Source organism: Magnolia sinica, chromosome 1, assembly GCF_029962835.1.
Source record: "Magnolia sinica isolate HGM2019 chromosome 1, MsV1, whole genome shotgun sequence".
In the NCBI taxonomy this organism is placed as follows: Eukaryota; Viridiplantae; Streptophyta; class Magnoliopsida; order Magnoliales; family Magnoliaceae; genus Magnolia; species Magnolia sinica.
The window spans coordinates 137,710,752-137,728,573 of NC_080573.1; the positions used below are offsets into that span (position 1 = coordinate 137,710,752).

Below are 17,822 nucleotides of genomic sequence, written 5' to 3' on the forward strand. Positions count from 1 at the left end.
TAGGATCTTCCAGTGCGGGACATTCTTTGGGGTATTCTCCATCCAAAGTGGGTCCATTAGACCAACGGTCAAGATCATTAGACTATGGGTCCCACTTGTAAAAAAGTGGAGGGCTGAGTAAGTCTTGGCCTGGAATTCATAATTATATAGCGAGCGAGAGAGAGAAGGTTAGAAAAGCTTGTCTTTTGCTTCCTGGCATTGAATTCACTTCGTTCAATTCATTTTTCCTCTCTATTTTTTTTTTTATAATTTATTTATTGAATCTGTTGATTAAAACCGACCATCTTTTCACAGAAACCGCCTATGGCGACCTTCTTTTGATCCTCCCATGGAAAAAAACAGAAGTTTGTTTTGCCATTAATGGGGCTTTTTTTCTCAAGAGACCTTTTGAAGCAGGGAAGGAACGGTAGCTGTTTTGGAGTTCTCTCATGGCTAGTAAAGGGAATCAGCATCAAACCCAGCAGCAGCAGCAGCAGCAGCAAGAACAGCATCAGATTTCTTATGGGATGATTCAGTCGCCATCCTTCATGCCAGGAAATTTCATGTAATGGAAGGGAATTGGAAGAAGATAAATACCCATGTCTTGAATTTCAATCACTTCTCATATGAGGGAAAAAAACGATTTTTTTTTTTTATTATTATGTAAAACCAGCTTAAAATCTCTTTTTGAAATACCCGTCTTGAATTTCAATCGCTTCTCATACAAGGAAAAAAAAATAATCCATTTTTGGTGCAAAACCAGCTTAGAATCTATTTTTATGAAAGACCCTTGTATCAATTTTCTCTCTCCTTGCTGAAATGTTGTTGTGGTAGCAGTAGTAAGGAGGCTGGAGCTTATGACTTGGGCGAATTAGATCAGGCTCTTTTCTTGTATTTGGAAGGGCAAGATCATCCATCAGTTCAAGAACAAAGACGTAAGTTCCCTTTCTTCTCTTTCTTTCTTCTTTTATTGGTCTTTTTGTGTTAGCGATGATAGAGGAGTTGGTACAGAGAGAGAAAGATGGGAAGGAAACGGATGAGAGAGAGAGGCGGTTGAAGCTTTCCATGTCACGATAAAAGCGTGTTTACACATGTCCATGTCCTTTATTTGACCAGATTCTTACAAAATTTTGAATTTTCGTGAAATGGGCATTTGCGTGTTTTTGTGGATCGTGACATGTAACAAACTACTCGTGAAATTCCAGCAAATCCATGTACTGAAAAAGAGTACAGGGAAGATTTTCTGTTTCTTTGCTTTACCCCTCTCTCTCTCTTTTCATTTTTTCTGTTTTCGATGGCAAGAGCTGCAAATGCATAAGGTACTTAGAATGGTAATGTATATCTTTCTTTTCTCTCTCTTCCATTCTTGGGTACTTGTGTGATGATTGTGTCTGGAAAAAAGTAGATGCTTTTTTTCTTTCGATCTGTTTTTTGCTTCTTCTTCTTCTTCTGATCAAAATTTTCATGTACGCAGAGAACTCAGGAATCAGGCCTCCTACTTTGAATATCTTCCCATCTGAGCCCATGCATGTAGAGCCACCTGCCAAGGTATAATATTCAAAGAAGTTTCTCTCTCTCTCTCTCTCTCTCTCTCTCTCTCTGGGGTTTCTGGGTTCTTTTAAAAGCTTTGAAAAAAGGGCTGCTTTTGTAGGTGGGTTTAGGTTTCGTTTCTCCAACAAGCAGTGGTTCTAAGAGAGCATCAGAGGCTTCCATGGAAATAGCCAATCCAAGAAATGATCCGGCATCTGGCGCTCAACCAGGGAAAGACACCAAAGTAGGAGTCAAGGTAAAAGAAATCCTAACAGTGAAAAGCTTCTATTTTAAAATTGATTGATTAAGAGAGAGAGAGACTAGTATGTTACTTCTCCACCATCTAAATTGCCAACCTGCATAACCCAGACATATAATGAGCAGATGATGGTAACCATCTGATTTCACCCACTGAATTTGGACCGCTCACTTTTCTACTTCTCACTAATCAAAATGACAGCCGCCAGTTGGACAGTTGGGATTACACGGTCGGTGATGCCCCCCACAATTTGGATGGTTTGGATAACCTGACATGTCACCAAAGTGGGTGTTTTTTATTTTCCCCATTTTCATCAGTAGCCATCTTTTTCTTTTCTTTGTTCGTTGTTCTTTGGCAGCGTGAAGTACGCAGAAAGGGCCCAACATCTAGTTCGGAGCATGAAGGACCTAAAACACCAGATCCCAAGGTAAATGACCTTTCTTTTTCTTCCCTTTTTTTTCCTATTTCTTTGCAAGGGTGTCGTCGTCTGTTCTCTTTGGAAAGAATTTCATACATACATGTTGATTTTGTATTTGTGCAGACATTGAGAAGACTTGCTCAGAATAGAGAGGCAGCTCGGAAAAGCAGGCTGAGGAAAAAGGTCAATCAAGAAAATCAAAAAAGGGAAAAAAAAAATTAGTCATTTTTCCAACTTCATGATTCTCCTTAATCTACTCTAGAAAAATCAAAATCTGAAATTGGTTGGTCTAAATTCTTTTTTGTTATTATTTTCATCTTCAACAGGCTTATGTTCAGCAGCTAGAGTCTAGTAGGATTAAGCTAACTCAGATAGAACAGGAGCTTCAAAGGGCTCGATCTCAGGTGAGGCTCTTTATTCATATTACTCGGTACAGTACATTATCTAGCATATAGTCGATCATCCACCGTCCATTTTCATGAGATTCTGATTTAGACTTGCTATGGTGGATTGTATCAAGATCCCTTCAGAACATTGACGGTAGATGATAGACCATACATTGAATTCTTATGTCTAGTTTTAGACAACTGGTTGTATGTTAACTTAACCTAAGACCCTTCTCTAAAAAGATTTAGCCATCCTAAGTACCTTATAATTTCAAGGGTAGGGTGAAAATTCAAATTAAGAAGCCAAAAGAAGTTGTTGTAGCATACAACAGATTGCAGGTGATCATTCCTCTTAGTTCTATATACCAAATGATGACGGATCACCTACTATATGTAAGCATGCTACAAGTCTTCTTCTTCTTCTGTCTTCTGAATTTTGGTTTCCAGTTTTGTCCTTGAAAATATCACTGTGAAGGGGTTGTATTTTTAATGTACAGCTGGGTGGAGATGATCAGTTCTGAAATTAAATCTATTTTCTTCCAAAGAAAACAAGAAAGAAACTGTTGAAAGTAGTGAATTCTTGTGGGTGTGTGTTTTCTTTAGGCTTGAGGCAGATGGCCATTTTATTGTATTTCTGGGGCTTCAGTTAATAAAAGTATAGTGGTGACGTCTTAGGGTTTCCAAGACGTGACTCTCTCTCTCTCTCTCTCTCTCTCTCTCTCTCTCTCTCTCTCTCTCATGTTGGGTTTCTCCTTGTTCTTCTGCTAGAGAGAACCCATGTGGACAGCATGCGCTGTTCATCTTAAGGCCCATCGTCAGGTGGACGCTGTCCACAGTTTGGGCCCACCTTTGATAGCTGGTGCTGCCTCGTTTTACAGAGACCATTTATTTTATTTTAGTATGCATAAATTATATACAGACTCTCATTTTCAGCTCCAAATGATGAATTCATGGGCTACAAAAAGATTTCCAAAATGTTGTGTTTCTTGATTTTAGGGTGTGTTTTTCGGTGGCGGAGCCCTCATGGGAGAACAAGGCCTCAGTAACGGCCTCAATGGTCTGAGCTCAGGCACTTCCCAAACCTCAATTCCATGTGTTTTACATCATTTTATCAGCTTTATTCCTTTCTTTCAACTCATTTCCAATCTTGTTTTGTGAATCAGAGGCTGCTGTCTTCGACATGGAGTACACGAGGTGGCTCGAGGAGCACCATCGCATCATGTGTGAGCTCCGCGCAGCAGTGCAAGAACACCTGCAGGAAAATGAGCTGAGGATCTTCGTCGACAATTGCCTCGCCCACTACGACCAGATGCTGAGCTTGAAAAGCATGGTGGTGAAATCCGACGTCTTTCATCTCGTATCAGGAATGTGGAAGACACCAGCTGAACGGTGCTTCATGTGGATTGGCGGCTTCCGGCCATCGGATCTTATCAAGGTCCAAAATCCAAACCCTAAAATCCCCTCACTCTCTAAAATTCGATTCATAAATCACCTTCTTCTTTGCTAATATTATACTAGTCATTAGGGTATGTTTTTCGCATTATTGCGATCTCCCACCTCTGATCTCCATGGAAATTCAAGTGAAAATTCAAGTTGTCTAGTAGCTTCGAGAGTGACTGCAAATCATTGATGTGATTAGGGTTTGAGATTCTTTTAGGGTTTGAGAATATTAGGATTAAGGTTTTTTTTTTTTTTTTTTTTAATATTATTTTAGGATTAGGGTTTTGGCTTTTAGTAGAATGCAAGTCGAATTCTTTCTCTACGTGCAAAAGCATTTTGTCAGTTGAAGTCAATTCCACATTTTAGACCCACAAGGTTTACGAATTCTACACACGTGATATGGTGGAACTAAGAAGAAAAAAGACATTTTAAAACTTGTGTGCAAGATAGATCTTTCCTTCAGGTGGGCCACACGCTTTACATCTTTTAGCCTGAAAATAAGACCGTTCATACCTCAGGTGGACACAGCATGCTAAACAAATGGACGGCTAGAAAATGAGAGGTTCTTAACTCTCTCAGTTCTCTTTCTACACTGGGGCCCACTTGAGGAGTGAGTCTGCCCATTTTGAGGAACGAGATCTATGTATTATTTTCAACCAGACGGAAAGTTCAGATCTTTCATACGTTTTCCACAATAGGCGTGTACCTGCGTGGTAGATAGGTACATAGGCAACGCTACAGCCTACATGTGTTAGGATTTATTTGATACTCTGGCAGCGCAAGACGCTTGATACACATACACTCAGAAATTTCAGATGTGGCATACAGTCAATCAAATCATACCGACTAAATTGTAGAACTCACTTTCGTCAAATAAAATTCTGAAAATCAGATTTGTAATGCAATCTCAACCTCTGATTAGTGAACACTTATTTCTTGAAATAGGACCATTGGATATTTTTCATTTTAACCGTTCAATAAATGTTCACCAATTCCTTAGATCACCAAGGAGCGGAAATTTTTAAATCTAAAATGAGACCCATAATCTATACAGATTAATTTTATTTACTTGTATCCTAAGTATTTAAATTTTAAGTAATTTCTAAGTGCATGCTTATCATCGTTCATGCTCTATCAGAGTATTTAAGTTTCTTGTCACCATCAAAACTAGGGCTGTCAACGGGCTGGGCCGAGTAGTCTCGAGCCCGGTTTTTGAACTGATTCGGGCTACGCCGCCGTGCCGGCGTTAATCAAAATGCTGGTTTTTCAGGCCCGAACCCGGCCCATTGACACCCCTAATGAAAACTCTACAACTACCATGTTTGAAAGACACGCCCTTACTTTTCTACACAATAGTACATTTTTTTTTCGCTATGTTATTACCAAAAGTTGACATTATGGGTGCAACTATCAATAGTTCTGACCTGGCTTAAATTTCCTCAAATTATCGTGGTATTTTGTAATAAATAGTCAAAATTTCTGAATCTCGCGATACTTGAGCGTATCTGCGGTGGAGTGGAAATGGATTAATATCGTGAATTTGTGAGATCGCACACCCGATATGTAATCTTGGGGTGGCGGGTTATTTAATACTCTGGCGAGTATGATGGTTTATACACGTGAGCTGAAAGTTTACAAATTCAAAGCCTATAGCACAAATCAAATCGTCCAAATATCATCACCACTTTAGATAGGTCATTACCCCACACACGGTATATAATCTTGTCCTACAAACGGTTGTACAGGTACCGGAATCCGGCTATGTACATTTGGTGCGTAGAATCATTTAATACTCTGGGATGGATGATACGCATGAACTCGACCCTGTAGACGTGGCAGCAATATATATAACACCGAAACCAGATTTACTTATTGATTTCAATCAATATTTAATGGATATTTTCTTGTTGAATTTAGACCATTGAGTAATTCCTTTTCAACCATCCGTTAAAATGTTTAGAATATCTATTGAGTGCAAGATTTAGGCGTTTAATGCATCTGAGTGGGGCCCACATTTCAACGGTTTAAGTTTAGGTATAGGTGTAGGTATAGGCATTCCATATGCATAGCCCGTGAGGGCTTGTTTGGGCGGTGGGATTAGAAGGGATAGGGTGGGATAGGATTTGTAAAACATAATCATTACCCATGGCAGCCATGTTACCACGAGATAAGATTAATGTCGCTTTGTTGGCATTACGGTGGTACATTGAATGGATATACCTACCATCATTTGAAATTAAAGAGAATAACACACATGTTATATCTAAGTTGTTCATTTGTTTTGTAACCTCATTTTATGATATGGGCTTAAAAATGAGATAGATACAAAACTTATGTGGCCCCCAAAGAAGTTTTCAACGGTAAGTATTCAATCCTCGTTGCTTTCTATGATGGGGTCCACTTGAGTTTTAGATTTACCTGATTTTTTGATCCATGCTCTAAAATAATCTCAAAAAATGGGTGGACAGTGTGGATATAGCCCACACATCACGGTGGGACCTACACAACTTGCTAATATTTAATGAAATTGGTATAGGACCGATGCAATTCCATGTAATCTAACGCCAAGCTTTTCCATTCTTCCAAACATGGACTGGAATTGGCACGCCCTGACTGCATGTGCGGAGTATCAGAGGCTGGCAGAGTATCGAAGTCTTTTCTCATTTAGGGTAGCATATCGGAATCCGTTTCGGGGAAAGATGGTTGGGATCTGGGTAGGTTACTACTATACAGGTGTGGTGTTTATTAACAAACAACGCGTGGTGTTTATTCCTTTCATAAAGCTGGGTAGGTTACTACTATACAGGAGGCGAATGACCTGTCGGCCCCATACCTATGGTCGAAGCTGCGGGGCCAGTATGGATTTCGGTGAGAAATCCACTCTCTCTATTTGTTTCTCAAACTCACATGGGAATTCAAAAATAAGGTACATTCAAAACTCAGGTGCTCCACACAATGTAAAACAGTGGGGATTCAAAAATTTGTAGGGGCCACCGAAGTTTTAGATGAGGATGATATATCCCAATGGTAATTAACGTATGCACGATTTGGATGGCATATAAGAATCATGTTCGAGTAAGTTTCAAAGGTGGATGTTTCCATTCTTACTGCTTTTTATTTTTGTTTCTAGGCACACTTACACAAATACCCATCTCCAATCCCATGATTTCATTATTGAAACAAAGATTATTTATCACTTAAGCCATGGAATCAGATCCAATTCTCACTTTTCCTTATTGTGTGGCCCACCTAAGTTTTAAGTCGATGTGTCTTATTTTTGGACTCTTGTCCTATTGTGAGTTTGAGAAACTGATGGACAGTGAATTTCTCACGGAATTCTCTGTGGACCCTACATGGATTCGGTGGGGCAGGGGCACAAGGAATTCCAATCATAGGAACTTCCCGTGGGGGGAGCACAAGGACTTTACATCCTAGAAATTTGTTAAATGATGCAATCCTAGCCATCCACTAGTGGATGTGGACTGCTTCTTTTCCCCATAACTTCTTTTCACCTTCAATTTGTAGGCCACATCAAATGGCTAAAATCCACCGGTCACTCGATCCTTTGGAGTCTAATTATAAATCAGTGAACGCCCCGAGTACATATTGCTTGCCTTAGACATCCTACCTAGAAAAATGATGGGTCACACAATGAGGAGTACCTATCATATGTTAGACTTTACAGGGCTCATCATAATGTTATTGACATGTGCATCTTTATTTATTGAATTAAATTGAAATTTTCTCATGCTCAAGTTTTTATGTATGAATGTGATTATTTCATATGATACATTTTCATGTTGATCACCCTTATGAGGTGCCATCAATAGTTGTCAATTAAAGCTTAGTCCACTTTTCGCATGGCGTGGACTATCGTGTAGGTATGCACAACACTATTGCATGATAAGGTGCAATACATATGAGATATTCATTTCTCTATTTATGAGATAATTAGGATGAGATTTCACAAAGATCAACAAAATAGACTTTGTACATGTTAAATAATGTAAGCCTATATTTCACAGTGAGAATGAATCATTGGTTGCTCAAATAATTTTTGAGCGGTGATCATGTAGATAACAAACACTTGTCATTAATGATATATGATTTAAGCCACATGTGCTATGAGACCAAATAATTATAAGTGACGAATTAACTTCAGTCCAATTATTGTGTAAGTATACTAATGCCATATTTATATGAATTTTATATATTATTACTCTAGTTACATAGGAAGGGCTCAATGGGCCAATGTGATTTTGGTGTGCATTCGCAACGCCTTACGGACAAACTTAGTTCAACCAAAAGCATGGTGAAAAAGCGATCAAATTAAGATCAGTTCTTTGTTTTTGGTTAGCTTGTTAGTACATCCACTGTTAGTACACACTTCACTGTTAGCCACCCCCACTAGGGAATCAATACCAAGACCTCAATTTATTTAAGGCACCATTGGATTAAATGGATAGTCGAATTTTATTATGAGTTATTCTAGAAAAATATATATTATTATGCTAATATTTTCAATAGATTTTTAATCGATTTTGTTCAATCACAAAAGTAGATAAATACACACAATTGAAGCATTGGAATTTGTGTGCACGTACATACGGAATCAAACAACTTGATTGAGTGTAAGTTAATAATTTAAGACAAGCAATTAAAGATGTCGAACAATTTTTGATTTACTTGTAAATTTAGTGTGATGTTATCTCCTAAGGAGCGTATAATAGTCTTAGAGATCTCACAATTAAGCTACTTAATTGAATAGTGGTGTAGATTAGATTTCTCTTATTAGGAGGAAGTGTTACTCCTCATTACCACTATAACATAAAAAATATTAGAGTTAATCTTTAATTAAAAAAATTTCTATATGCAGGAACTTTATAAATATAGGTGCAAGTAGGTTTTTCGTTTGTAACACTTATCTCTTCTATCTGATTGTAGCGTAGGGAAATTTCTTCTCTCTTTCAAACTTCAGTTCACCAAATTTAAAGATCTCATAGCATGTGTAGTGCTCATATTTTCCATCGTAATCGAGAATCTACATCTTTAGGGGTTTTTTCTGTCTATGTTTTCATGTAGTAAAAAAGTTACATTTAATATAATTTTATTTTTAAAAATTTTAAATTTAGGTATTTTATAATGCTCTCCCATTTACACACATAAACCACTAATTAATTAAACAACTAAAATCTTCTAATAAGTGGAGAACGATGGACTGACCAGCGATCCAACCTAATAAGTGGATTGACTGATTCTCGAAACAGGTGGGCTTCATGGTGGGCCACTGTTTACACGTTCCAGATGCCCTGCACATGTGAAACATGGGGAGGGAAAGAAGATGTAACCGACTGTAGGTCATCAATTTTCAATGGGTGAAGAACAGGGCGAGAATGATATTTTCATGACAGGAACAAATCTTCGTTTTTGTTCATATCTGTTGTTTTGTTCTCTAGTTCGTAAATCAGCTTTTGTACCTTACCCACCATCGTCTGTTGCTTGCTGTGCCTGGTCTAAGATACGGCCCATAAGAAAATTGAGGCTTCCGTATCGTTGTGCCAGCTCAGCATGTGGGCCCCAGTGGGTTTGCAAACGATAGTGATCCTGAGACGCAACGTAGGCAACACGAATCATGTACTGGCTAACTTGTGGCCCCACTGGGTCCCACGTGCAGAGATGTTTAGATGATCAGAACCGTCCATGTTTTGAGTTTTTGGGTGATAATCGAAACAAGAGTCTTGGAATTGATGCGTGCAGCTGAATGTGGAACATTTGAAAGTATATCTTTATCATGACATGATGTGATGCAGCCAAACGCACCCTTATGTTGGCTTACTGATTTTTATTTTTTATTTTTGTGGGAATGGACGACTATAGATTATATTGAGCCACATAGAACCATTAACGGAGCAGCAGATATTGGGGATATGTAGTCTGCAGCAGTCGACACAAGAGGCCGAGGATGCACTAACACAAGGACTTGAAGCTCTCCACCAGTCTCTCTCAGATACCATTGCTTCAGATGCGTTGAGCTATCCCTCTAACATGGGCAACTACATGGGACAGATGGCCCTTGCCATCAACAAGCTCTCAACCCTTGAAGGGTTCGTCAGACAGGTACGCACCTCATCATCACCATCATCTTCATCATCATTATCATTAGTGTCATCATCATCAGATCCACCACTGGTATGGTGGAACTTTCCCAATTTCCTTGCTTGGGGTAGCCTGGCAGCCCATTGTCAGCCTTAGCCACAGGCTCAACTTTTTCATCTAAAGATATAGAGTCCACTGCCAGCAGTTGCTATTGGAAGGTTCTTTGTGGGCCCATCATGATGTATGTGTTTTATCCATTCCGTCCATCTATCTTTCCAGCTCATTTTAGGATATGAGCACAAAAATGAGGTAGTTCTAAATCTCAGGTGGATCACACAATAGAAAACAGTGGCAATTAAACTCTTATCATTAAAAACTTCTCATGGGTCACAAAAGTTTTGGATCAAGTTGATAATTTTGTTTTCATTCATCCAAGTCTGTGTGATCTAATCAACAGTTTAGATGGCCAAAAAAAAAAAAGAAATACCATCGGCGCTGGGAAGTTTTTAATGGTGTGCATTCTATCATGCACCATAGTTTTCCAATGGTACGCTTCACCTGAGATTTAGATGTGCCCAGCTTTTAGATCATTCCCTAAAAATAATTAATGATTCAAAATGAATGGAAAGAGGGAATAAAATACATATATCATCCTAGTGGCGGTTAGACAGTGGATTAACTGATTTCTATTGCTAGCCTAATAATGATGTAGTTCTTAGGCACCTAAATCCTGGAAGCGGATTGGCTGGTGTAGTTCTTAGGCACCACACACCACCAAATTTCTGATTTAGTTCTTAGGCACCAAAATCATTCCATCAATACTGACATGGACTTTATCATTGTCATCGCTGACAGTTGACCATCACCATCATCTACTTATAGGGATTATAAGTTCCAAGGAAGGCCTATTAATCATCCATGATTTTTAAAACCATCATGACAGATTTAGACTAGGATTGGTGTTTATATGGTGTTGTACTGTGACGAAAAATACCTGCTAAAACAGCCATTAATCAGTAAGGGACGTCTTAAAACAAAGCAACGGCCGTTAGTTAAACGGAACATTTTTCTATATTAATTATAAGGCCGAGAAGAAAACAGCCATTTTCTTATCATGGCCTGAAATTTTCTGCTCTTTTCTCATTTTTACATTTTTCCTGGTTGAACCGAGTCCGCTTCGAGCCAATAACTGAGCTAAGTTGAGTCAAGCTCGGTCCAGCTAGGCTTGTTCGATTTTTTTTGAGCTTCCAAAAATTAAGTCAAATTGGCCTGAACTGAGTTTCAAAGCTGACTCGACTTGACTCGAGCTTTATTGAACCAAATCCAGCGAGTTAATCGAGCTGGTTCGGTTCGCCTACAGCTCTAGTCGCCCTGGGTCTATGTTTGCATCGACATCTTCAGATCGTTTGAAACCCGTCCACCACTACCACCATCACCTTCAACTTCTGGCATCCACCGTTGCGGATTCACTGCAGCCGTAAGAGTATGGACGGTTACGATCATTGGACCACACCTGCATGTAGACCCAAACTGCGGGCATAACTATTCTATACTCCCACTGTTGCTAAGTCACAGTCCCAAAAATCAGATTACTTGAAAAATCCTTGCCTGTGATCCCTAGATAACTGTTTGATGAAATAGAACGGTTAGAATTTTTAAATATTAACTGTCCACTAAATGTCCAGCAATCCGATAGTCAGATAATAAAAAAAGCCTAATTTTTTTGTTCATGATACATTTAAACATTACCCCATTATTTGGACAGTTTGATTTGGAATGCTCGTAAATATGCAATTTCTAAGTAACAGGTGCTTGCGCATCATCCATCGCAATTTACCAGAGTATCAAACTTTTATTCTTCTTCTTTTTCTTTTTCTTTTCTTTAAATACAGGCAGACAATCTGAGGCACCAAACGCTACATCGTCTAAACCACATCCTGACCACACGCCAGGCTGCCCGCTGCTGTTTGGCCATCGCTGAGTACTTTCACAGGCTCCGAGCACTCAGCTCTCTCTGGTTAGCTCGCCCAAGACAGGATTAACACCCGCCAATACGAAAGAGAGGATCTACCACTTTCTTCTTCTTCTTTTTCTTCTTCTTTTTCTTTTTTCTTCCGATATAGATTTAGATATCGCTTGACTCTTTTTTAGAGAGAGATGTATAGATAAATGTAGTTCTAATTGCTGAAAGATGGCTTTATCTGTCTCTCCATAGATGAATGATTAGTTTAGAAATAATCTACTTCTCCTAGTTGCATTGGGATAATTGGACAATCGAATGGATCGATCATAGCGGTTCATTGGGTTCATTCTGCATTTCATTGGCTACCATGCAAAAAATTGCAGCGTTTGGATGATCATATCCCATTTATAAGTTGGGTTCTTCTATAGAGCCATCCTTTTCCCAACCCATGGATGGGATGGTTAGGATAAGGGGTGGCAGCGGATTCGGGCAAGAATTCAACCCATTGCCACCAAAGTTAGGATAGTCTTCTAAAATTCATTCTTCCAACTCAAAAGCAATCATTGATGAGCTTCAATACTTATTAATGCTTCAGTTGTTGATGGGATATGTTAAAGACCATTCATTTTATATGATGTTTGCATGTTAGCTCATAAAAAAGTGCTACTTAAACCTAATCCACTCTCCAAATTAAGCAGAAATAGATGCTGCCCGTGTGCCAATGCTGAAGTTGGTACAGACACCATGTAGTATAATTTAATTGAACAACGTACTTTTACGAGAGATGGGGCCATGCAAAGCATACTTGATGGTTGTTCATTAATTAGTAGAGTCTGAAATAAGACCACATGAAACACGCGGACTGCATCCTACGCTTGCCCGAATGGTAATCCTTCCAGGCAGGGCTCTGTGGGGCCCACTATGATGTAAGTGTTTTATCCACACCGTTCATTGTTTTTCTCAGATCATTTTAAAGTATGACCCTAAAAATGTGAAAGGTTCAAGTCTTAATTGAAGCACAAAGTGGGGATTGAACTTCCACCATTAAAAAGTTCTTGAGAGTTGGAGAAGTTTCGGATCAAGCTTATATATGTGTTTTCACTTCATCCATGTCTGCATGACCTTATTAATAGGTTTGATGGTAAAAAAAAACATCATAATGGCCCTTAGAAAGGTTTTAATGGTGGTTGTCATTATCACCGCGGCTTCCTTTGGTGTGGTCCATTGGAGCTGTGGACCTACCTCATTTTTAGAATCACATCATAAAATGGTCTGATAAAAGTGATTCATGGCGTGGATAAAACACTTACATCACTGTGGGCCCCACAGAGCCCCGTTCGGACGGATTACCGTCCAGGCGGGGGTAGGATACAATCCGCGTCCATACAAATAGGGTTGTACGTCGAGCCGAGCCGAGTCGAGTCGAGTCGAGGTGGGCCAAGCTCGGCTTGACTCGTCCATGCTATACTCGAGTTCGAGCTCACCCTCAAGCTCAACATTGAAACTTGGCTTGTTTGCCAAAGCTTTCGAGTCGAGTTAGTAGTTCGAGTTGAGTCGAGTTTACCTTGGTAGGGTAAGGGAAAGAAAAAGAGGGAATGGAGACAGGTAGGATCGGGTAGGGTTTTTTAGTAAAAATGACGCAGGGGAGGACGTGAGGTCGAGCACCATCTTCCTCAAGAGGATAACTATTCTGAATCCACAAAACTTCTCTGGACTCCTTACAGAGACTTCTCGAATCCATGAGGAAATTAAGAAAGCAGAAAATAGGAATAAATTCTAATAAATTCAAAATTGATTAATGAATGAATAAAAACGAGTTCACAACCCTTTAAATAGGGGTACCAAGTAATGGAAAAGAAATCAGAATCAAACTACAACTAAAACTCCTAGAATTCGCGACTTACTATAAATAGTAAACTTACTATTTATAGATGGTCATGATGTCTACTAGTGCGAAAGGTTTTCAGCCAAAAATAGTAAGTGTCCTATTTGGCTTCACCAAACCGTTCTCTTAATTATTCTAAGCTCTTTTCACGTTGGGTGCAACTCCTAAAACCCGACGGATGAAGAGTTATAATCAAACTAAAACTTACTATTTATAGTAAAAACGAAATTAAAACAGGGAAACGATCGTCGATCCAAGGATTTTTTGCAATTTCGGGTTGCGCAACCTGACATAGCAAGGTTGGTTGGCTAAAGTAGCTCGTTCTACCCTAAAATCATATATTTTACGTCAGATAACTCATTCCGGATTGCGAGATACGCCCGATCTAAGGTCCGATGGTCCGGATCACTTCTGTCGTTGACCGGGCCTTTTCTGATCCATCTTGGCCATGAAACTGTTTGTGACCCGCTCTACATCAAAAAGTTCTTTTTAAAAAAAAACTTATATATATATATATATATATATATTATATTTAATATTAATATATATTATTAAAATATATTACTCGAGCCGAGTCAAGTCGAGTTGAAATACACCATGGTCAAACTTGGCTTGAACTCAACTCGAGCTTTAGTAAACAAGCTTGACTCACCTTGAGTTGGCCTTTCAAGCTGAGTCAATCCGAGCCGAGTCGAGCGAACTTTTCGAACCAGCCTGACTCATGTACAGCCCTACATGCAAATCATGTTTGAAAGTTGCTCAATAGGGCCGGCAAGTATTCACCTGGCTCATCTATGCTGTCCAATCAATTCCAATATATTGTCTTACTAATCTCAGTATAGGCAGGGCATTATCCAATCCCTATTAAAAGGAGCGGAAAACTTGTCATGGGCTGGGTGGATGGCACACCTTTGCGAGCATTCATCATGTAAGGACCGTACGGTAGGCTCTGAACGTATGGTGTACCAAAATTAATGTTCGTCTGCTGACGAGGCAGGTCAAACTTACATAAGAAAAATGGTCAGATGAGGAAAGTCCTGCAATCCAAATTCAATCGTACATATCATACTACCATGATTTCTAGTATATAGCAAATTCCCCTTAAGTGAGATCAGGTGCCACGCTCAATCATGGATTTGGGACCTCCCAGTCATTCATACCACACGGAAAAAGCCACGGTGAATAAAACATTCCCACTGTAAAAAATAAAAATAAAAATACTGGCATTTGAACGTGGGACATGTTGTGGTTACAGCCATCAATTTCTTACAAGCCATAGATCAGATGGTTAGACATCAACAGCCTAAAATGCTTGTTTGGAATCATGACCAATCCACGGTGGGACTAACTGAATAAATGTTAAAAGATGATGACTGAACCTCCTTCATTCTATCGTGAGTATCCATTTTCGTTTATCCATCCGTTGGTTGTAATCATCTGATTGGCACAATCTTTTCAACAGCCCTTGCTATCATTGGTACGAATAAATGGACGGTTCAGATCAATGATGGGACATGCCACTTTGAATGTTTGCATTCCATGATATTAATATATAGTATACAAGATAGAGAAATGCCAAGTATCAATACAATTTGACAAATACCAACCATTCGATTAGCCTTTAATATAGATGGTCAAGATCATATACATGAAAATAGGTCTATGAACAATTTTATCCACACATTTGTTAAAGACATCCGTGGATTGCTTATGATTCTAAAGAATCACTTTTTAAAGCAATTGTAGCTATTCTATCTATGGCTTGGGAAAATGATAGTTATGGAAACTAAGCCAAATCAAGGATATGGACCTGATCAGCCAATCAGCGCAATCTTTGCCTGGTAGACCAATAAGTATGTTTTGAACTCAATGGACAGACACATTTGTTAAAGACATCCGTGGATTGCTTATGATTCTAAAGAATCACTTTTTAAAGCAATTGTAGCTATTCTATCTATGGCTTGGGAAAATGATAGCTATGGAAACTAAGCCAAATCAAGGATATGGACCTGATCAGCCAATCAGCGCAATCTTTGCCTGGTCCTTCATTTTATTTTTATTTTTATTTTTTTCTTTTAGGAACGACCAATCCACATCATGGCCCGCCAGAGCAATAGATCCAATCAGCACATGTTTGGAATGTCCTTCGCGAGATACAGGCTTGCCAGTAGCCTGGGTCACCAGCGCGGTTTGGCTAGTGACACCAGCACCAGCCAGCTAGCTGGTATCAAAGATCTGTGGGCCCCACCATGATGTATGTGTTTTATTTATGCCAAGAAATAAAAATCCGATTTTCCTTTCATTTCAATTCCCAGCCCCTCATCGGCTTGACCCCTTCATTTTATTTTTATTTTTATTTTTTTCTTTTAGGAACGACCAATCCACATCATGGCCCGCCAGAGCAATAGATCCAATCAGCACATGTTTGGAATGTCCTTCGCGAGATACAGGCTTGCCAGTAGCCTGGGTCACCAGCGCGGTTTGGCTAGTGACACCAGCACCAGCCAGCTAGCTGGTATCAAAGATCTGTGGGCCCCACCATGATGTATGTGTTTTATTTATGCCATCCATCCATTTTTTTCAGCTCATTTTAGAGACTGAGCCAGAAAATGAGGCAAAACACAAAACTCAGGTGTACTACATGACACGAAAATGGTGTTGATTGAACGTCCACCTTTAAAAGCCTTACTAAGCTCAACTGCAATGTTTATTTGCTAAGGTCACACATACCTAAATGAAGGGAAAACACAAATAACAGCTTGATCCAAAACTTCTATAGCTTGCAAGAAGTGTTCAATCGTAAGCCCTCAATCCCCACTCTTTCTTGTAGCATGAGCTACCAAATATTTTAATTTGGCCCGACTCTACCCTAAAAGCTTTGACACTAGCTAGCTGGCTGGTGTTCGTGTCACTTGCCAAACAGCATCTGTAACCCAAGCTTGGTGGGACCCACCATTAAGTTTGTGTTATATCCACTCTAATATATTTAGCCAGATCATTTTAAGATATAAGCCCAAGTGCAATGAAAAAACAGTTGAAATAATCCACATTACAATAAACAATTAGAATTGAACGCCCATCACATCATTTAAACTGGGTTAACAGTAGGTCAGGCCTAGCCGGGCAAATTAAAAATCAAAATTTTGGATAGGCCCAGCATGATATATAGCTCAAATCTAGCACCAGACCTTGCCCATTACGGTACCTAATTTAAACCTTCTTCAGATATCAAAAGTTTTCAATCAAGCTGATATATGTGTTTTACCTTAATCTAGATAGAATCACTTTGTAAACAAGCCAGATGGGCCGCCTTAGGAATGTTTCAACGGTGGCTGTTTACATCCCATCCCACCATTTCCAATATCAGCACGGCCCAGTTGAATTATGGATGTCTAGTCCTAATTAAGTTGGCGAAATAGATATGGATACAACACCAACATCATGGTAGGTCCCACTGGGAAGAGAAATAGTAGAATTTTGTGCTCCTCCGTGGGGGAAGAGATGTCTTGGGATGGAAAGTGACTCAATCAGAGGAGACCGGGGCTTTAGATGGGAAGCTACGTTCATTGCTCAGAGCTGCTGAGACCACATAATGTAGCGGGATCCTCCTGCCGATTCAGAGATCGTAATCTGATATCCCATCTTCCCTTTATTTCTTTAAGTGGTTAGTTTATCATGGAGAAAAAGAAGGAGATTTTGAACAACGAAGGGTCCATCACCTGAGTATAAGATTATTCAACCAACGTAAGTTTGAGAGGCTGTCTTAGCATAATATTTAGTGGCTTTAATTTTAATTAATATATGTCAGGTGAACAATTAATCCGTCGATGCATGCGGATTAGCTTGTACTCTGCCAGGGTATTGAA

General features: G+C 39.3%; 1 protein-coding gene across 3 annotated transcripts; it reads left to right on the top strand.

The window, feature by feature from the left end:
• Positions 1-215: 215 nt before the first annotated feature.
• LOC131220292 (bZIP transcription factor TGA10-like) lies at positions 216-12,346 on the top strand. 3 transcript variants are annotated; one of them, XM_058215243.1, is made up of 11 exons: positions 216-544; positions 814-914; positions 1,454-1,527; positions 1,631-1,765; positions 2,127-2,195; positions 2,310-2,369; positions 2,513-2,590; positions 3,569-3,641; positions 3,736-4,007; positions 9,890-10,129; positions 12,001-12,346. In XM_058215243.1, exons 1-11 carry the CDS (start codon positions 429-431, stop codon positions 12,148-12,150), a joined length of 1,368 nt encoding a protein of 455 aa, XP_058071226.1. In that variant the 5' UTR covers positions 216-428; the 3' UTR covers positions 12,151-12,346. The 3 variants fall into 3 exon arrangements, with proteins under 3 accessions (XP_058071226.1, XP_058071240.1, XP_058071233.1); XM_058215257.1 differs by having other exon boundaries at positions 3,569-3,629; XM_058215250.1 differs by having other exon boundaries at positions 817-914.
• Positions 12,347-17,822: the final 5,476 nt, after the last annotated feature.